General features: G+C 41.8%; 2 protein-coding genes across 10 annotated transcripts in view; both read right to left on the bottom strand.

Moving 5' to 3' along the window:
* Window positions 1-15,058, bottom strand: part of tjp2a (tight junction protein 2a (zona occludens 2)) — a 40,094-nt gene extending 25,036 nt beyond the window's left edge. The window contains exon 1 of one of the 4 annotated variants that reach the window (XM_042080450.1): window positions 14,883-15,058. Coding sequence is in view for 3 of the 4 variants with exons in the window: in XM_042080447.1 (XP_041936381.1) it covers window positions 5,521-5,627 (107 nt within the window). In the remaining variant the exon portion in view is untranslated. Of the gene's footprint in view, window positions 1-5,520; window positions 5,719-14,882 lie in introns of those variants that run through there. The other 3 variants (XM_042080447.1, XM_042080448.1, XM_042080449.1) reach the window with 3 other exon arrangements.
* Window positions 6,434-19,243, bottom strand: part of pip5k1ba (phosphatidylinositol-4-phosphate 5-kinase, type I, beta a) — a 29,505-nt gene continuing 16,695 nt past the window's right edge. For 5 of the 6 annotated variants that reach the window (XM_042080456.1, XM_042080455.1, XM_042080453.1 and 2 more), the window contains one exon: window positions 15,940-16,852. In XM_042080456.1, coding sequence (XP_041936390.1) covers window positions 16,850-16,852 — 3 coding nt within the window. In that variant the 3' untranslated portion in view covers window positions 15,940-16,849. Of the gene's footprint in view, window positions 6,479-15,939; window positions 16,853-19,243 lie in introns of those variants that run through there. The other variant, XR_006026757.1, reaches the window with a different exon arrangement.

Genomic DNA, 19,243 nt, shown 5'->3' with positions numbered 1-19,243 from the left:
TACTGTACTCTAATGTGTTTTTTTTAAACTGTCCTAAAATTGTGAGAATTGTTCTAAAACTTACTGTTTACCATGTTGTTAGTCGCTTTGGTTAAAAAGCGTCAGCCAAATGTAATGTAATGTAATGTAATGTAATGTATATATATATATATATATATATATTCTGAAATGTATAATAATATTTTTCAGAATGAATTCTGATCTGAAGTTATTGCAAAGATCCTCTTGATCTGTCAGCCAATCACACTTTCTAATTCAGTGGTAGGCCCACCCTACCTGGTTACTACACTCTTAAAAGTGCTGGGTTATTATTTTAACTAAAGCACTGGGTTAATGACATTTTTACTTTTTATTGGGTTATCATAACCCATGCTGGGTTATTGTTAAGACCCAGGTGCTGGGTTAGTGGCTGAGAGCACAAAAAATCATGTAATGCACCCAGTGCCTGGGTAATTTTAACCCTGTCATTGGTCATTATAATATAGTCTTGACAATCGCAAAGACATGAAGACAACAGTCTTGTACCCCTGGAACAGTGTTCTAGAATATTTGATTGCAACCGTTGGTCCTCCACATCAAGCGACAAGCCGGCAGTGAAAGCTCGAAGGTATGTTGAACTTGTGTAAAATCCGTATGCCACAATTTATATGATGATGTATGATATGATATTTGGCAGAATGCATAGACTAATCCGGTGTAGGCTAACTTTTTGAAGATAGTAACGTTATATTAAGGTTAACATTAACAGTGACGTTAACGTTGCTACACAAGCTATTTGGTTATGTTAGCTGCTAACGTTAGCTGCTAACTTGCATACTGTAGGCCAACTGGCTAACTTAGGATAACACATAAGTAAACTCATTGTAGAAGTGTTTTTAATCAGATACTGTATTCTATGACGTCTGTTGTGGTTAGAAAGTGCTTTAACGGGATGTGTTTTCAGCAAACGTTAGGTAGGTAGAAGCTGGCTAGTTAGCGTTAACGTTAGCTTGCCACTTCGCTGGCCATTGCAGGGAGTCATAGCAGAGGTGAAGTTCGGCACTTCTTTTGAATCTGAGGGACTAGAGGTGACTACATATTTGGCATTTACGTTCAATTTAAACAGAACAGAAACAGTAAAGCGGAACTTCAAGCGGAACTCTCCCAAAATGCAGCCTAGGGTGTTTTGGGGAATGTACCTGAATCAAACTTTATTTTAAAACCATAATTACGTCCATTTTTAAGCTTCTATGAGTTGTCGTTTTCGGGTGGGGTGGCCTTTTGAATGCACTACTATTTTGATACATGATCGTGTCAAAATCTGTATTTTTAAAACACTAAGAAGGCTCAACACAACTTGAAACTTTGATCGAAGTATTATCAGTGTCTATACACATGAACTCGAGCATTGAGAACATTGTTCGTGTACACATAGTTTACTAAAATGAAAGGGTTTGTTTTTAAAATAGCGCTAGCGATTTGATGCGATCATGTATAAAAGTAGTAGTGCTCCTATCATCAAAAGGCCATTTCACCTGAAAACGACAATGCAAGCTTAGAAGTGGCGCTTCGGACGTAATTTTGCTTTTATGACATCCTCTACATTCACATTGCACAGTAGCCTAGATCACAATCTACATATTTGTCATATAATGTATTGATAACAAGGTCCTCAAATTGTCTATAAACTAATGCTCCGTACATGATTATCTGTTCCACAGGCAATGTTCAGCCCCACTCATATTCCAGATCCTGCCCAGTTTACAGCTGCAACACAGGTACACAGTAAAACCTTGACCATCATCACCCTAGCATCTATAATTTGGTTCTTAGCTGAAGTTCACTTTGTTTTCAGTCATGTGAAGTTTGTCATCAGGAACACAATATATGAGCAGATATCTAACTAGCCTACTATTCAAACATTGCCTTACATACTGAAATCCACTGCTTCATCAATCCCTTATTTAATCAAATATATCCCTGTTTGTTCCCTACATTTACTATGTGTGTCTGTTTCATAGCCATGTACAGTTACTCCCAACAGCAGCAATTTTTTTTTACTTGATGTATTGTACAGCTCAGCTGTGCTTTTGCCGTTTTCGTTGCTGTGCTGCTCAATAATGGAATAATAACCATAATTTAGGTCAAAATTGAAATCACAATTATTTAGCCTAAACCAGGAGTTCTCAACATTTTCTATCCCATGGCCCACCTAGACATACTTGTAACAAAACAGGGCCTGGTAAATAGCCTATTGTTAACATACTGTATGTGAATGTTAGCCTCTTATATTGACCTGGGTTAAGATGAGTTGCATGTGTGGCAATTACTCAGCCCACTGACTTTAGTTTATCTAATTGTGATAAACTTGACGTACTGTTCACTCCAATAATTTAGTTTTTCTTTATTTTCTAATGACACCGGATAATGACGAAGGACTGTTACAGCGACCTCCACACCACCCTCTTCCAGAGCTCCTTCAGAAGACTAACGATAGTAAGATATTTTACATGTAATGTATGTTATCATTTCATAGTGACAACTGTTAATTGGCAGAAGGAAGCCAAATATGAAGGGCTGGGCTCTCCTGAACGTAAGCTATTTAGCATGCAGATGGAGAACACACTGACACAGGCACACACACACAAAATACACAGCACAGTCCTATTCAAAATGGAGAATGACAAAAATTACAGAAAAAGTTTGAGAACCACAGGTGTGGGGTCACTCGTTTAGCTCTGTTAGTTGGACCTGGGTGATGCTGTTATTTGTGTAACGGGCCCTTTTTCTGTATTTCCTAGTGGCACAAGATGATTGGCAACAAGAGACACCCAGTGATGAGCTCTCCTGAATGTAAGTTAATTAACACGCAGACACAGAACAGAGTCTGTAAAGCAACTTTGTAAGCAATTAAAGCTGTGTCACTCACAGACACTCATTTCGGTTACATTACCTGTACAGTCTAGTCTGTTCTTCTGCAATCAAACTAGCTGTCTTAGTCTAAAACTACATACAGTCAAGTTAGTTTGACCCGAGAGCATGGTGGCTAGCTAGCAGGTATCTTTATATTAAAGACAATGTTTCTACTACTAGGCTGATAGAGATTCCACTTGGTAGTCACTAGAGTAGCTGGCTGCCTGTTTCAGTTTTAATTTTGGGTAGGAAGAAAAGTCTCTCTCTCTCTCTCTCTCTCTCTTTCTCTCTCTCTCTCTCTCTCTCTCTCTCTCATAGGCTAGGCTGTGCAGAGTCCAAAAAGGCTGCCCTCATTCATACGTCATTCTGACTGAATCCGATATGATCTGACACTGATTACCTAAAAGAATCATTAATCTTTGTTTTAACCTTTTTAATCTTTGTGTTTCAAGTGTCCCATCTGTCCCGTCCAGACCTTCCACACAGGATCCCTCAAAGTAAGACATATTTTAGTGTATGATGTGTTTCATGTGTCTATACTTTTTACTCTGTGTTATGGTAGGCTAGAGGCTGAGAGAGGGTAGTCACTAGAGTAGCTGGCTGACTGTTTCGGACAAGACACATTTCATCCATTGTATTTTTGTTAACACCTATATTTTTTCTGTTTTCCACAGGTCAAAGATTTCCCAGATCAGCTCCTGCAGGATGCACAGGTATTTTGGACAAGTTCTCTCTACTGTTGTCACTACACTACTGTATTATGAGCATTGCTAGTTAATTGTTTGTTTTTTTTTAGTTTTTTGTAAAATGTTTTTTAGATTTTAGTAAAATTGTTGTTCAAAATGAAATGAAACAGTGTTTGAATGAAATGAAACAGTGTTTTTTACTTTTGTACTGTAGCCCATTTGTGGCAATCAATAAAAAATATAAAAATTAATATAATGTATTCTCCTATGTCTATTTCAGCTGATTTTTTCAGCCCTATTTCACCTTGATGTACACAAGTAAAATAAAGTAAAGAAATATGTTTTTGGAACTCCATAAGCAAAAAAACAGAACACCCAATAGTGGGTCAAATATATAACCCAACAGAGAGGTAAATATGAACCAGTAATGGACTGGTAGGTCATATCCATTTTTCTGGGTTATTTTGACCCATCATGTTAGTAAGAATGACCCATAGTTGGTTTGATAAAAGTAACCCAATTTAGAGTTAAAGTCACCAACCCAATGGATTATGTTATTTTAACCCAACATGAGGTCGGTCCAATAGTGACCCAGGTACCTGGGCTAGGAATAACCCAATTTGGGTTGTTTCCAACCCAGCATTTTTAAGAGTGTATTGCTATGTCTAACAACCTTTAGCTCATGTCTAAAATGACAGGTGAACAGCACCTGTTAAGTGCCCTGTGCAGTATCTTTCTCACATGTAAGATGCAGATTTCTAGCCTACATTGTTAGTTACCAATAGCTTTGATGAAAAGATATTTATTAGCCTAACATTAAAAAACACACTTGTTTGGCTGTAGCTAAATTGCAAATGTCTGTATCATGTGTCAAATGCCTCAAACAGGACAAAAAAGGCTAGCGTACAATCCAAAATATGAAAGAGAACCCAGGCACTTGTTCGCAACGCACAGATTAGGCGAACTGTGCTGCGGACTTCAAAAGGTGTTCTCAGTTCAGTTCCTTTTAGAGGGGTCTAAGTTCGGTTGGCGTGTTCACATCTGTACAAAAAAATGTGATTGTCGGAGTTCATCTAGAAGGCTGAAAGGGACCAAGTGTGAAAACACCCTGTATGAATCCATATAACCTCAAGTGAGCTGCTGAATCTATGAGGCCATATGAATTACTGAACGGATATGAAGCCATATGAACTACTGAATAGATATGAAGCCATATAAACTGCTGTAAGACAGGTGTCACTTGCGCTCAAGCCTTATCAGTGCTCACAGTCCAGGACTAAAGAGTCAGAAGGACTGGCTGGGCCACTTCAGAGAGACTACACCCAGGGATGACGGCATCTCGGGTCATCAGCCAGTCATGTGACCTCCCCTACCAACACTAGCCAGAGTTAGACAGCTAACCACACACACACACACACACACATACACACACACTCTTTCTCTCTCTCTCTCTGCCTCTAAAATCACTGCATAAACAAAGCCACACCTCTGCACACAGCTTCTACTGTCCAGTTGTGTACAGTCTGGCTCACACACCCACAAACACACACACACACACACACACACACTCTTGAATTTCCCCTGGGGATCAATAAAGTATCTATCTATCTATCTATCTATCTACGCACACACACACAAGATACACACACACCAACACACACACAACCAGCAGAAGGTACTGGCCCACAAATGACTAAACCAAAGGAAGGACAGGAGCACACTATTTGAGAGAATTATTGCAAACGACTATCGTTTCGACACACAGCAAGTCACACACACACACACACACACTGACTCTGGCTGACACACACCCAAACATATGCACACACACATACACACTCAGCTGACTCTGACTGACACGCGGGGACACAAACACAAACACACACACACGCACACATGCGCACACACACGCACACACACACGCGTGCACGCACGCACTCACTCTGGGGGTCTCCACAGCTTCCTGCCGGGGGGGAGGAGTTCTCTCTTGTTCAGTGGTGCGATGCCAATGGCGGCCTGCATGATGGTGATGAACTTCTTGTACTTCATCTCCTCTCTTCACTGGCTTCCTGCTCTCGCCTCCTCTTCATACAGTACCATCCTCAGGTCAAAAACTCCCCATCCCAAACTCTACTCCGACACACACACTACCCAGTCTCTCACACACACACACACACCCACCCACACACACACACACAAACACACACACACTCTCTCTCACACACACACACACAGCCGTGCAGCCTCTGTGTGACACACACACAAACACTCACACAAACAGCCCCGCTGTCGCTTCTGCATGTGCACATGTGGACAGATGTCCATTTCGTTCTCTTCTTAAAGTGGGAGGGGAAAGAGTGGAAGAGAGAGAGAGAGAGATGAAGGGGGTGAAGAGAGAGAGGAGCAGAGATGAGGAGAGAGAGAGATGAGCTGAGATGAGGAGAGAGAGAGAGAGAGAGAGGAAGAGAGTATCCCTCTCTTACGTAATTGTGCGATCTCTAAACATTACTCTAATGAAAGAAGCACAACCCACAGAGGATAATTGTGGCACTAAGCCTGGACAGATCATGCATGCATCTCAACCCATTCCCATAATCCTCTCTGTCACTAAGCTTAGCCCCCCCTCAAATCACACACACACTCTCAGCCTCCTTCACCCTCCTGCACAGTCCTTAAATCTCCCTCTCTCTCTCTCTCTCTCTCTCTCTCTCTCACACTCACACACACACACACACAGACATAAACCCCCACTCTCAGCCCCCTACACACCTCGGCATGGACATAAAATCCCCACACACACACACACACACACACACACACACACACACACACACACACACACACACACACACACACACACACACACACACACACACACACACACACACACACACACACACCTCAAATGACCAGCTGTCTCCCACTCAAGCCTACAGACGCTGTTGCAGAAGTACTTAGAGCAGAGTGTGTGTGGGTGTGTGTCTGTTCTGTCTTTTTATGCGAGTTCTGAGAATCTCTGAGAACCCAGCTGAACTAGGAGTTCCTTTCCTTCACACACAGTCATTGTGTGTGTGTGTAGTGTATGTGTGCAAGTATGCGTGTGTGTTCCTGTGTGCATTTCTTGGGTTATCTGTGTGTGTTTTAATCCCTCTTTTGTTAGATGTGTGTGAACAAAGTATGGGTGTGTGAGTGTGCTTGGTTACTTGAGGGTTATATGGGGTGCAACAGGGATGGACATGAGGAAGAGTACAGGACCCTGGTGGATGACTTTGTGCAATGGTGCAGGCTCAACCATCTGCAGCTGAACGCAACAAAGACCAAGCAAACAGTGATGGATTTCAGGAGATCTAAGCCACCTATGCTGCCAGTCTCCATTAAAGGGGTCAATGTGGAGGTGGTCAACACATATCCAAGTACCTCAGCCAACACAGATGCACTGTATCGGAAAGGGCAGAGTCGGCTTTACTTCTTGAGGAGGCTGCGGTCATTCAATGGCTGCAGTAAGCTGAGCTCCTATGGATGTTTTACCAGTCTGTCATTGCCAGTGTCCTCTTTTATGTTGTGGTGAGCTGGGAAGGCAGCATTAAGACAACTTAAACTTAAAGGGCAACTGAACAGGCTGGTAAGGAAAGCTGACTCTCACAAGCATTCAGCTGGAGTCACTCACAACAACCTCAGAGAAACGGACCATGAGTAGAATGCTGGCAATCATCCGCCACCTACTACACAGCACGCTCAATAAACAGAGGAGCATGTTCAGTGGCAGACTTCTGTCACTGTCATACTCAACAGACAGGTTGAGAAGGTCCTTTGTCCCCAGGGACATCAAACTCTTCAATGTCACACAAAAGGGGAGGGGAGAAATGGACTTTTCAGCATGAGCCTGTCTCTCTCAGCCCCTGCCATCATATCACTTTGCCTGCTGTCCACCTGACTGTTTAACAGGTTATATTAGCCCGTCTACATACTCTGGATTGTGGTCATAACATCTACACCTTACAACTTATTCCCTGTTTTTTTTTGTTCTTTAAGTATATTGTGGGGCAGCCGTGGCCTACTGGTTAGCGCTTTGGACTTAACCCCTCACTGCTCCCCGAGCGCTGCTGTCGTAGCAGGCAGCTCACTGCGCCGGGATTAGTGTGTGCTTCACCTCACTGTGTGTTCACTGGTGTGCTGAGTGTGTTTCACTAATTCACGGATTGGGATAAATGCAGAGACCAAATTTCCCTCACGGGATCAAAAAAGTATATATACTATACTATACTATACTATATTATTTTTCTTGTTTGTTAAGCAATTCTATTATGTTTACATTCTTGTCTTCTCATAGTCATAGTTAATATTTAATAACAAGCAAAGTATTTGCACTGTTCAATCCCTGCACTATTTACTTTTACACTGCCACTATTGCACACACTCTACCACAGCACCTTCTCATGGTCAATGAATTTTGAACTTTGCTTTTGAATTCTGCAAAGTGACTATAGAAGAGGTGAAAAAAACTTTTATTGTCTATCAATAATGAGAAACCACCAGGCATTGATAACCTGGATGGGAAGTTATTGAATATCGTAGCAGACTATATTGCCACTCCTGTATGCTACATCTTTAATCTTAGTCTTGACAGCAATATGTGCCCTCAAATCTGGAAAGAGGCTAAGGTAATCCCTCTACCTAAAAATACTTGTGCTGCCTTCACTGGCTCAAATAGCCGACCAATCAGCTTGTTACCTGTTTTAAGAAAATTGCTGGAAAAAATTGTATTTAATCAGATACAATGCTACTTCTCATTGAACAACTTGACAAACAACTACCAGCATGCTTACAGGGAAGGACACTCAACCTCCACAGCACTCACGCAAATGACAGATGATTGGTTAAAAAACATTGATAAACAGAATATTGTAGGAGCAGTACTATTAGACTTTAGTGCTGCCTTTGATGTGATCGACCACAGATTACTAATGAAAAAACTTAAGTGTTATGGCTTTACTCCATCTGCCATAGCATGGATCGAAAGTTACCCAACCAATAGGACACAGAAAGTTCTCTTTAATGGAAGTCTCTCAAAGGCACGGCATTTACAATGTGGGATTCCGCAGGGCTCATCACTAGGACCACTGCTCTTCTCTATTTTTACAAATGATCTCCCACTTGTTTGCAAAAAAGCCTGTGTGTCTTTGTATGCAGATGATACAACACTCTATATGGCTGCACAAACAGTTGAGGAAATCACATCAGCCCTCAACAAAGAGTTGCAGGAGGTTCTCACATGGATCTCTGGTAACAAACTTGTCCTGAACATATCGAAAACTAAGAGCATTGCATTTGGAACAAAACACTCATTAAGCTCTAAACCTCAGCTGAATCTGGTACTGAACAATGTTGCTGTTGAGCAAGTACAAGAAACAAAGCTTCTGGGGGTAACTTTAGACTGTAAATTATCATGGTCAAGACATATAGATTTACTGGCGCAAAAGATGGGGAGGAATATATCTGTAGTCAAGAGATGCTCTTCTTTTTTAACACCTCATCTGACCATACAGGTCCTGCAGACCCTTGTACTGTCACACCTAGACTACTGCTCGGTGGTCTGGTCAGGTACCACAAAAATGAATCGGGTACAAAATAGAGCAGCTAGGCTTGCCCTTAAATGCACTCAGAGAGCCAACATAAATAACATGCATGACCAACTCTCCTGGCTAACAGTTGATGTGAGGTTGAAAGCATCCCTTCTTTCTTTCATAAAAAAACATTAATACATTAAACAAATCCGACTGTTTGTTTAGGCAGCTCACACTTAGTGCTAATGTGCACACATACCCTACCAGACATGCCACTAGTGGTAACTACACAATTCCAACAATCAAAACAAACTCAAAGCAACGCACAGTACTATGTAGAGCAATGGTTGAATGGAACTCCCTCCCAGATCATATATCAAAAAATTCAGAATAAAGCTAGGTTCAAAAAACAAGTAAAGAGACATGGCTGAATCCTAGTATGTACTTATGAATTTTACTTTTGTTTACTCATTTATTTTTTTCCCTTTTTGTCATCTTATCTTTTGTTGTTGTTGTTGTCTGTTTTTGTGTGTTGACGGTTTAGTTATTTATTATTTTCCTGTCTTTCTTTTGTTTGTTTTCATATCTGTTGTCTTGTATGTTGGTTTCTTGTTTGTTATATGTTGTGTGTGGACCCCAGGAAAAGTATCTACTCTTCTCCTGTTTTTTATATCTGTTGTCTTGTATGTTGGTTTCTTGTTTGTTATATGTTGTGTGTGGACCCCAGGAAAAGTATCTACTCTTCTCCTGTTTTTTATATCTGTTGTCTTGTATGTTGGTTTCTTGTTTGTTCACATGCATGTATTTTAGTGTGTAAGTGTGTGTGGTCACTTGTGTGTGTAAGTATATGTACACTACCAGTCAAAAGTTTGGAGACACAATGCAAATCATCACAGCTGGTATTCTGTCTATATGGAGTGGAATGGAATGGAAAAAGTGTCTCCAAACTTTTGAAGTGTATGTGTTTTAACACCGGTATGTGTTTTAATGTGAGAGTGTGGGTGATATTTGCATTTGGCTGGGCTGTGTGAGTGTGTGTGTGTTTTGACAGTATGTACATAAATATCTGAATACAAGTTGTGTGTGTCTGTCTGTATGTCTGCCTATCAGTGTGTGTGTGTGTGTGTGTGTGTGTGTGTCTGCGTGTGTGTTTGTGAGCATTGCTCCAACAGATTGCACATCTGGATTAGGGATCTGTGGAATGAGCCAGAGGCCAACAGATTTCTTTCCCAAAGATGCCACTCAGAGTGCCTCTACCCAAAATAAACCGCTCTAAAAACACACACACACACACACACACACACACACACGTACAAACAGATACAAACACACACACATACACAAATACTCATGTACAAACAGACAAACACAAACACACACACACTCATGTACAAACAGACAAACACAAACACAAACACAAACACACACACACACACACAAACACACACACACACACACACACACACAAAATCAGCAGTAATGCACCATACTCTGAATACACAATTGATCTGGGAAGGGACATAGCTGTGCTAAACTGTATGATTCTAGTTTGGGGCTGATCAGAAAACAGTAGAGTTGTAGGGATTGTTAAGAGAACTGTAGGGTTCTTATGTAGTTAGGGACTAATAGAAGAACAGTAGGGTACGGGTCTGAGCAGGGTCTGGAGAGGATGTACCTGCGGCCCTTCACTGATGACAAACCAACTCGGAAGAGAATGGGTCGTTTCTATGGCAACAAAGAAACGATCTCGCAGAAGCATTTGCTCAACGAGTAATGATGCACGTAACTTTTGCCCCTTGCATCGCGGGGAACCAATCATATCTGTGTATCTGATATAGGCGGGCCAGAGGCGAGCTAAACAGATGACGGACGTAGTGTTATCCAATTGCGTCGATGTCCGAAATCAGTCAGTTAACATTGATCGTATATCGTTATCCAAATGCGTGCAGTGAGATTTTCAAATGCGTGCTTGAGATTTTCAAATGCGTGCTTGCCGCCCCTCAAGTGGGTCATTACATTATTCGTGGCCAGACCCTTAATCTATCAGATTGGGTCTGGTCCTCCAGGCTAGCTTGCCACCACATTCAACTCAAGAAAGCAAAACTGTGCAGCTCCTCCCAAAGCTTTAATCATCTTTTTCTAAATCCTCCGCCGCCAAAAACAACCTCCAACCTCCCTGTTGCGTCGTTTGACTCAGGCTTGCGTAATCTGGGCTCGAGGCCAAACTCACTCTTATTGATAACTTTGCAACTTTGATCAGGAGCACAGCTGCTGAAGTGGGGGATTATTGAAAATGACATTCTACATTTGTATCTCACTGTCAGGCTGTGGTCTTTCTAACCAACACACTGCAGAGACCCACCACTACAAACATACAAACAGACACAATGGTGTGTGTGTTGGCAGGAGAAACTCCGCTACACCAACGTGTGTGTGTGGTTTGTGTGTGTGTTGGCAGGAGATACTCCCCTACACTAACGTGTGTGTGTGTGTGTGTGTGTGTGTGTGTGTGTGTGTGTGTGTGTGTGTGCGTTTGTAGAGGATGTTCCACTATACAAACATGAGTGGATGAGAGTGGTCTAGAAGAGGCACTGCTACACTAACATGTGTGATTGTGTGTGTGTCTGTTACCAGAAGATGCTCTGCTGAAACGATTGTGTGTGTGTGTGTGTTAGTAGAAGACGCTCCGCTTTATATATCGATATTTTTTGTGATTTTGACGATAACGATAATTAGTCGATATCCTTTAAAAAATTGTTTTTGTTAGTCTGAGTTACTTTACAGCTCATTATTTATGAATAGCATCTTTACAATAATAACCAATAACCTAACCTGTGACTTTTTAACCAAATCAACCAATGCATTGTCACTCTATGACACATTTCCAATTCTGCCCCCACTTGTGTGTGTGGCAATGACATGGTCTAGCCAGCTACATTAGAGAAGATGAATAGGCCTAACAGTTTCCCAAGAGAAAGTCTGAAGCTGAAGTTCCTTTCAAACCTTTACATAGGATTCACTGTAACTGTAACACAGCAGTCTCTGTGCCAGCGTCACGAGACTCTAATAATGTACATAACACCGAGCACTGCGTTAAGAAGAGCTTCCGTAGCTCTATTGAGATGGCAGGTCTCTTTCATGGGAGATAAGGGGTTAATCCGTGACAGTCTCAGTATTTAATCGTTTGCCATCACTGAGGATAATACTAAGTTATTTCCACTATTTTCATGCTTTATCATCACTAAATTCTCTCTGATCTACATTCCAGACTTCTGGAAACAATGTCCAAAATGGTGCATTATGAAGAATAAAATCCATATCATGGAGCTTCATAGTCAAACATTTTATTTAATTAAAAGAAAGAACAAATATGTATCTTTATCTGGTATAAATCCCAGAAAGTGCCCACATGGTCATTTGGGGGTCCAAATATGCGGTTCCAAGAGTCACCTCTGCCGGAGAGGGTTTTTGGACCCCTATAAAACCCCCACCAGTGGTACCATACCCTTCAAATTCATTTTGGCAAGAGTAAGGTTCCCACATATAACAAATAATCCTGTTTAGAATAAATATGATCATTAATTGTGGTGCTAGGGCCACCCAAAACGTGAAAAATCACACATGCCGTCAACATTTTTTAGGACTTTGGTGACCCACCTCTCACCCAAACAGTAAGGAATGTTGATTCTGTCTCCAGAATTGTGTAGTACAGGCTACAATGAACTACCACGCCAGTTTCAAGCCCTCTACCACTATTAGAACAGACGCTATAGGCTTCCAAAAATGGCAAAAGATGAAATGTGAAATTCCAATGTGTCAATTAGGGCCGTGGCACCCGAAATTCAAATGGACGCCACAGGCAAACCATTTGAGATATTGACCTGAAACTTCAGATTCCTTTGTTTGGTAACATAAGGCATATATTCACCGCTTTTCAGCAAAATCTGAGCGGTGTCATGTACATGATACCCCGATATTGGCCGTTTTCACATGGAATGACCCATAAGCCTTTATGAGAGCAAATAAGTGGGTGGGAGCAGACTTTTGAGAGAGAGTTGGTTTGACGATGATACATCACATGTGGTAGAGAGTGTATTTTGGTTGAGGATGATTATACACACTGCAGTGAGAGTGTTTTGGTTGAAAACCATCATAGATACTTCTCTGTGTGTGTGTGTGTGTGTGTGTGTGTGTGTGTGTGTGTGTGTGTGTGTGTGTGTGATGATGCAGCACCACTCCCCCACATGTCTTAGTGGCAGAAATGACACTCAGGCTGCAGATTTCATGGGATATGCTGCCATCTGAAAACATGAGAGTTATGAGCTTAGCAGGCACGTGAAAATGTGTGTGTGTGTGTGTGTGTGTGTATGTGTGTGTGTGTGTGTTTGCTGTGTACAGTATAGTTCTTCTGTGTGTTTGTGACTGTCTCTTAATGCTTTTACATAAGCAGTTTGATTCATTGTAATCCTGCTGTTTCTGCCACGTGTGGAACAAGCACACAACACACACACACACACACACACACACACACAGGGTCACATATCTGACATTGTATGATTTATGTAGGAATCTCCTTCTTAGGCTAGCAGCATGGACTATATTTTGCGCTCACACACACACACACACACACACACACACACACACACACACACACACACACACACACACACACACAAAACATCCAACAGAACTCACATACCGTACATACACACATACATCTAACATACCAAACACACTTATTCTACAGAACTCACATAAACACTCACCCAACATACCAATCCACACACATATATGAGATACACAACACACACACGTAGCCTAGATGAACACTTACCAGACACACACAAAAACACACAGAAATTTAAGAGACAGAACAGAGTGAAAGCATGTCTTAGCACGCATACAGTTTTCTCAGAAGAAAGATGTGAGGTTGTTCTAAGATCTGCCTTTACATGCTGATCAGACCTTCTCCACAGAGGAAGTGACATCAGACACAAAGAAAAGGGTGCAGCCACCACAACAAGGGCATTCATCCTGTAACCCTTAAAGGTGTAGGTTTTTGAACATTCTAAGTTCCGCAACAATTTAAGGTTCTAAAATTCTATGTTTAATTCAATGAACCCAGATATTCTTTAGAATGTTAATTTCCCAACATTACCGGTACTCCTTTAAGGGTTAAGGATGTGACAACTCCTGACACATCACCTTTGCACGCGCGCGCACACACACACACACACAGTGATTGTTGTAAACTGGCGTGAACTTCTCACTGGCCGAAGTGAACTGGGTCCACTCAGCCGCTCATAACGCCCTATAAGTCACCTAACAGCAGACAAAACACAATGCACATCGTCAAGACTGGACTCTCGGTAGACCTTTCTGATCTGTTTTTACGCTTACAACACTCTGGACAAATGCATGCCAGGAATGCGCTATATGTGTGAATGTCACCCTGGGCGCTGTAGAGCTACAGGTGTGAATGTCGAACCTGGCTACGTAACGTGCGCTGAAATGTAATTATATTACAAATATAACATGTGCACGTCAGTTTAGGCCTACTAGCAGCGGTTAGAGCCATTATTAGACAGTTTGAAGGGCAGTTCCAGGCCCTTTGTTATATGCCGTAAACAATTGTTCTGTCTAATCTAAAAACCATGCGAGAACAATGGCCAACCGAAACTGTAAACACAGTTCTGCTATTAGGCCTACTACGGGCCAGGAGAATGAGTAGCGAACTTACCCAACAGGTCCTTGATGTCTGGTTCTTGTCTATCCTGGTTAGTGTGACACAGGAAATAGGCTAAGAAGTCCAAATGTGCTTAATATTTGCGATCAGACACAAGAATGTTACTCGGAGGCAAACTTCCTGATTCTACAGGTAGACTATGGGCGTGTTCCTGAAACTGCAGGTGAGTAAGAAAAAACCTAGTCGCAGTGGATCACGTGACGGAGGTCGAGAGAATGGCGGAGTTATGACAGTACTGGAGAGTAGGTCACACCGAAACTAAAACAGGGCTCAGTTAATGTCAGACTCCCACGTTGTGCTCGCTCATGTTTGTTTATGATTAACCAGTATACGGTCATGCCACGCATAGCGGACTGGCCAATCGCAGCTCCACATATTTCCTCACCTTCCCGCTCTCTGACAGTTAAACTCTGTTTCATCACACACGGGAGGAATATGGCTTTCATTGAGGATATCCTCTCACATTGGACCTGCCTTTTTGCGTCCTATGTGCCCCCCCTGGTTTGTTTGGAGACTAGGGGGGCGGTTGGGTAGGTCGACCAGTGAAGTCAAACAGCAGGTGATCTTACCCCTACACACCCTCACACTAACCCCATGCCACCACCAGTGCCGCGTGTGCGGGACGCAGACGCGGGAGCGTAGGCCTACCATAGGCTTAAGGCACCAGGGCACAGTTGGATTCCGCCATGTTGTATGTTTAAATTTATTTATTTAGCAGACACACATTCTGTGTGTGTGTGTAAGTGTGTCTGCTAAATTAATGTACTGTTATTGTATGTGTGTAATTAAACTCCATATAGCTTATTGGATGTGTAATTAAACTCCATATATAGCTTATTAGATGTGTAATTAAACTACATATAGCATATTGGATGTGTGGTGAAACTGAGCAGGAGTGGAGTAAGACACACATAGAGTACAATATACTGTGTGTGTATTTCTTAGTAATACTTGAAGAGTTGTCCATCTGTTGAACTGCATACATTTGTGAAACAATAGTAAGGCTCCACCTACTGGTAGTGTCTCCGATCACACACAACTCGGACACAAATAACTTCTCATAGTTTTATTAAAATATCATAACTTACTGATGGCACATATGACTGATTGATATGGATAAATATGTCCTCCTCCCAAACATCACTTATTTGGAATAGGTAGGCTACATGATTAAGACTCAATCTATGCTGACTGGAGCTTCTAAAGGACCCTCACCCCCACTCATCATCATCATCATCATCACACATACACACACACACACACACACACTACCATCACAGGGGTGGTCCTCAGCCAGTCATTGAGTTAGAAACACCTTTTTTCCATATTATATCTACACGCATAAGAACTAAATTATATTTATCTCATAGCTTTCTATAAAACATTATTTACATTCTAGATCACTTGTTACATTCTAGATGACTCAGGAAACATAATTTAACTTAAACACATCCTTCACACACACTCAAAACTCGTACTTGTGTAAACACACACTCTCTCTCTCTCTCTCTTTCACTTTGTCTCTAACACACATACACACACTCACTCAAAGGTGAGGGGCATAGGGGAGTGGCTTAAAAAGGGAAGGGCCAGTTGCAATCAGGGAAGAGTGACCAGTGCTTTTCATCCGACGTCTGATAACAGTCTGATGCTCTAAACTCGTCTGGTGATGCCTAAGTATAAGTATAGTATGATCCGACGTCTGATAACAGTCTGATGCTCTGAACTCGTCTGGTGATGCCTAATAACAGTCTGATGCTCTGATGTGGGGTCGCTGAGGATTCATCTGGTGATGCCTGGTCTCCTCAGGTAGCAGCAGTAGGGCAGAGTACAGGAGGCTCAATTGTCAGCACTGACTCTGTCCAGCAGAGGGCACTGTGGGGGAAACAAGCTCAAGAGGGCCAGACATCACTCAGTTTCTCTGGGTGACATCATCCTGGTGACTCCACCAACAAGGCCCCTCACTGAGAGACAAAAACAAACCAGAACTTAAGATAAAACACACACACACACACACACATATTTGCACCCAATATGTGTAACAATATGCACTTCATATACAGGTCATACACCTTTTTTGTCTGGTGACTTTACCTTGATGTCACACAACTACACACACACTAGGGATGCAACGGTATACGGTATATTATCGTACCGAACGATATGCTCCCCACGGTATATGGTATATTATAGTACCAAATGATATGCCCCCCCCCCCCCCCCGCCACGGTTCGAAGGCAGACGTGAACCGCGATAAGTCGGTAGATCTGTCATTAATGATTTGCAAACGTTTCTCATTGTGCTGCAAACTACACAAACGTTAGACATTCACAAAACACCTCCAGAGAACTAGGACATGGGCCCTCTCACCTCTGCAGCCTATCAGTGCTTCTCTGCTAATGTAGCAAAGCTCCGATAGGTTAATGCGCTCTGTATGCAAATGGGTTCGACAAACAACAGCTGACTGCTCCAACGTGAATGGACTGGAGCTTATAGTGCCTTCATGCCACGTCGGATATTTAGAAATTCCGACCTCCGTTAGAGGAAAAATTACTTGAACGCAATGTCCGGTTGGATTTTTTGCTCGGAGACTCGTGCGGAAGTCTTGTGCCCCGAGGTATCCGACTTGACGTCACTTATCCACAGCGGCCTCCCTTGCCACAACACAAGAGGTGAATCTCACTCTCATTACAAATAGGCAAGGTAATTATCACTAAATTAACACTACAGATAGAAACACCCGCCCGAGACATTTTCCTTCTTGCTTAACCATAGCAGGGCCCGTCTACGGAGAGCCTGGCCACTCCGTATTAAGTCCCATTGTACCGAATTTTGGTTGCAGTTCCACCAATGTTCCACTGGGGGCGATCGCCATAAGTGCAAAATGAATGGGAGTCAATGGAGCTAGACGGCTAAATTGGTCTCTTTCACCTGATTGTTGTTGACAAATCTCAGATTTGATTGTAGTTTGTGTAACTTCAACATGGGTTATAGGTCAAAAGTCGAAAGAACGAGTGCTTATGTCCTTTTGATTTCTTACAGGTTGGGTTGTTGTTGCCCATAACACGCTAGCATTGTGCTAATAAATGACGTCATTGACACGTTTGAAAGGCTTTTTAGAACAATTAAGTGACTTCAAAAAATATAATACTTAACCAAGTGTATTTTCTTTGCCTCCCCTTTCGAATACAATATTCAAATTACTTGGGAAAAAATTATATCCCGAGAAAAGTGGATTTTGAGGGGTACAGCTCCATAGACCTCCATTCACCATTCATTCTGCACTCGTGGAGGGGCGCCCTCATGTGGAACCACAGTAGGAACTGCAACCAGTTCAGAAACCGTAAGTTTTCCAAGAGTGGCAGTTCTCCCCTTATTAGACATTCTCTGACCATAGTAAGCAGTTTTAATGAAACTAGGAACTTTAAGTGAAACTAGGAAGTTTAATGTGTTCCTCCGGCCCATTCTTCCCACTTGTCATGGGAATTCGGCCGGTAGCTTGGCATCGTCCTTATAGCACCAAAAACTTGCTTAATATCTCCCATATAGTAATAAAAGCTGGAGATTCACATTCACGGGTGTATTTGGTTACTGCCTCAGGATTCCGTCACGATGGAAAAAAATATTACAATGTCATAGGCTACGCCTAGACAGTTCAACAATATCAGTAATGACCCTGCATGTAAATTTAGGAAGCAACGCAACTTTTAAATTCTATGAAACTTGGGACCAGAAAATTATTTTTCTTTCACCATTGACTACAGTTCATATTAAAAAAACGAAACCGTATCGTTATCATGGCCCACAAACCATGACACATATCGAACCGTGGGCACACTGTACCGTTGCATCCCTAACACACACACACACACACACACCTTTTGATTTGGCCCTCACACACTCTGGACTGCACTGGACTTTGACTTCATAGCCTTTCCAACACTGCTTATTTAGTTCAACAAAGATTTTACCCATCTCCTTGTGAAACAGAATATTCTGACCTGAATGTAGGATTTATTATCATTACTATTATTACTATTGTTACTATTATTATTATTTATTTATTGACTTTTTAATTGATTTATTTTTTATGGGGAATGCTTTATACTTCTTAACTAATGTTGACAATGTGACTGCTATCTTTAATATCCTTCACTATATAATTTTTGTCTATCAGAACTATGTATTGAGTGTCGTACTGTATGTACTGTTTGTGGTGTATATGTTCAAGTTAAATGTGACTGTAAATGTAACATCTCATTCTTTTCTAATAAAAAATGTTAATCACAAAAAAAAAACAAAGATTTTACCCACATGTTCTTTATGTGTCGACTCTAAATGTGGTCCATGCTCTG

The sequence above is a fragment of the Alosa sapidissima genome, chromosome 23 (genome assembly GCF_018492685.1).
Source record: "Alosa sapidissima isolate fAloSap1 chromosome 23, fAloSap1.pri, whole genome shotgun sequence".
In the NCBI taxonomy this organism is placed as follows: Eukaryota; Metazoa; Chordata; class Actinopteri; order Clupeiformes; family Clupeidae; genus Alosa; species Alosa sapidissima.
The sequence above is the reverse complement of the archived record's forward strand: the minus strand, read 5'-3'. Positions and strand labels throughout refer to the sequence as shown.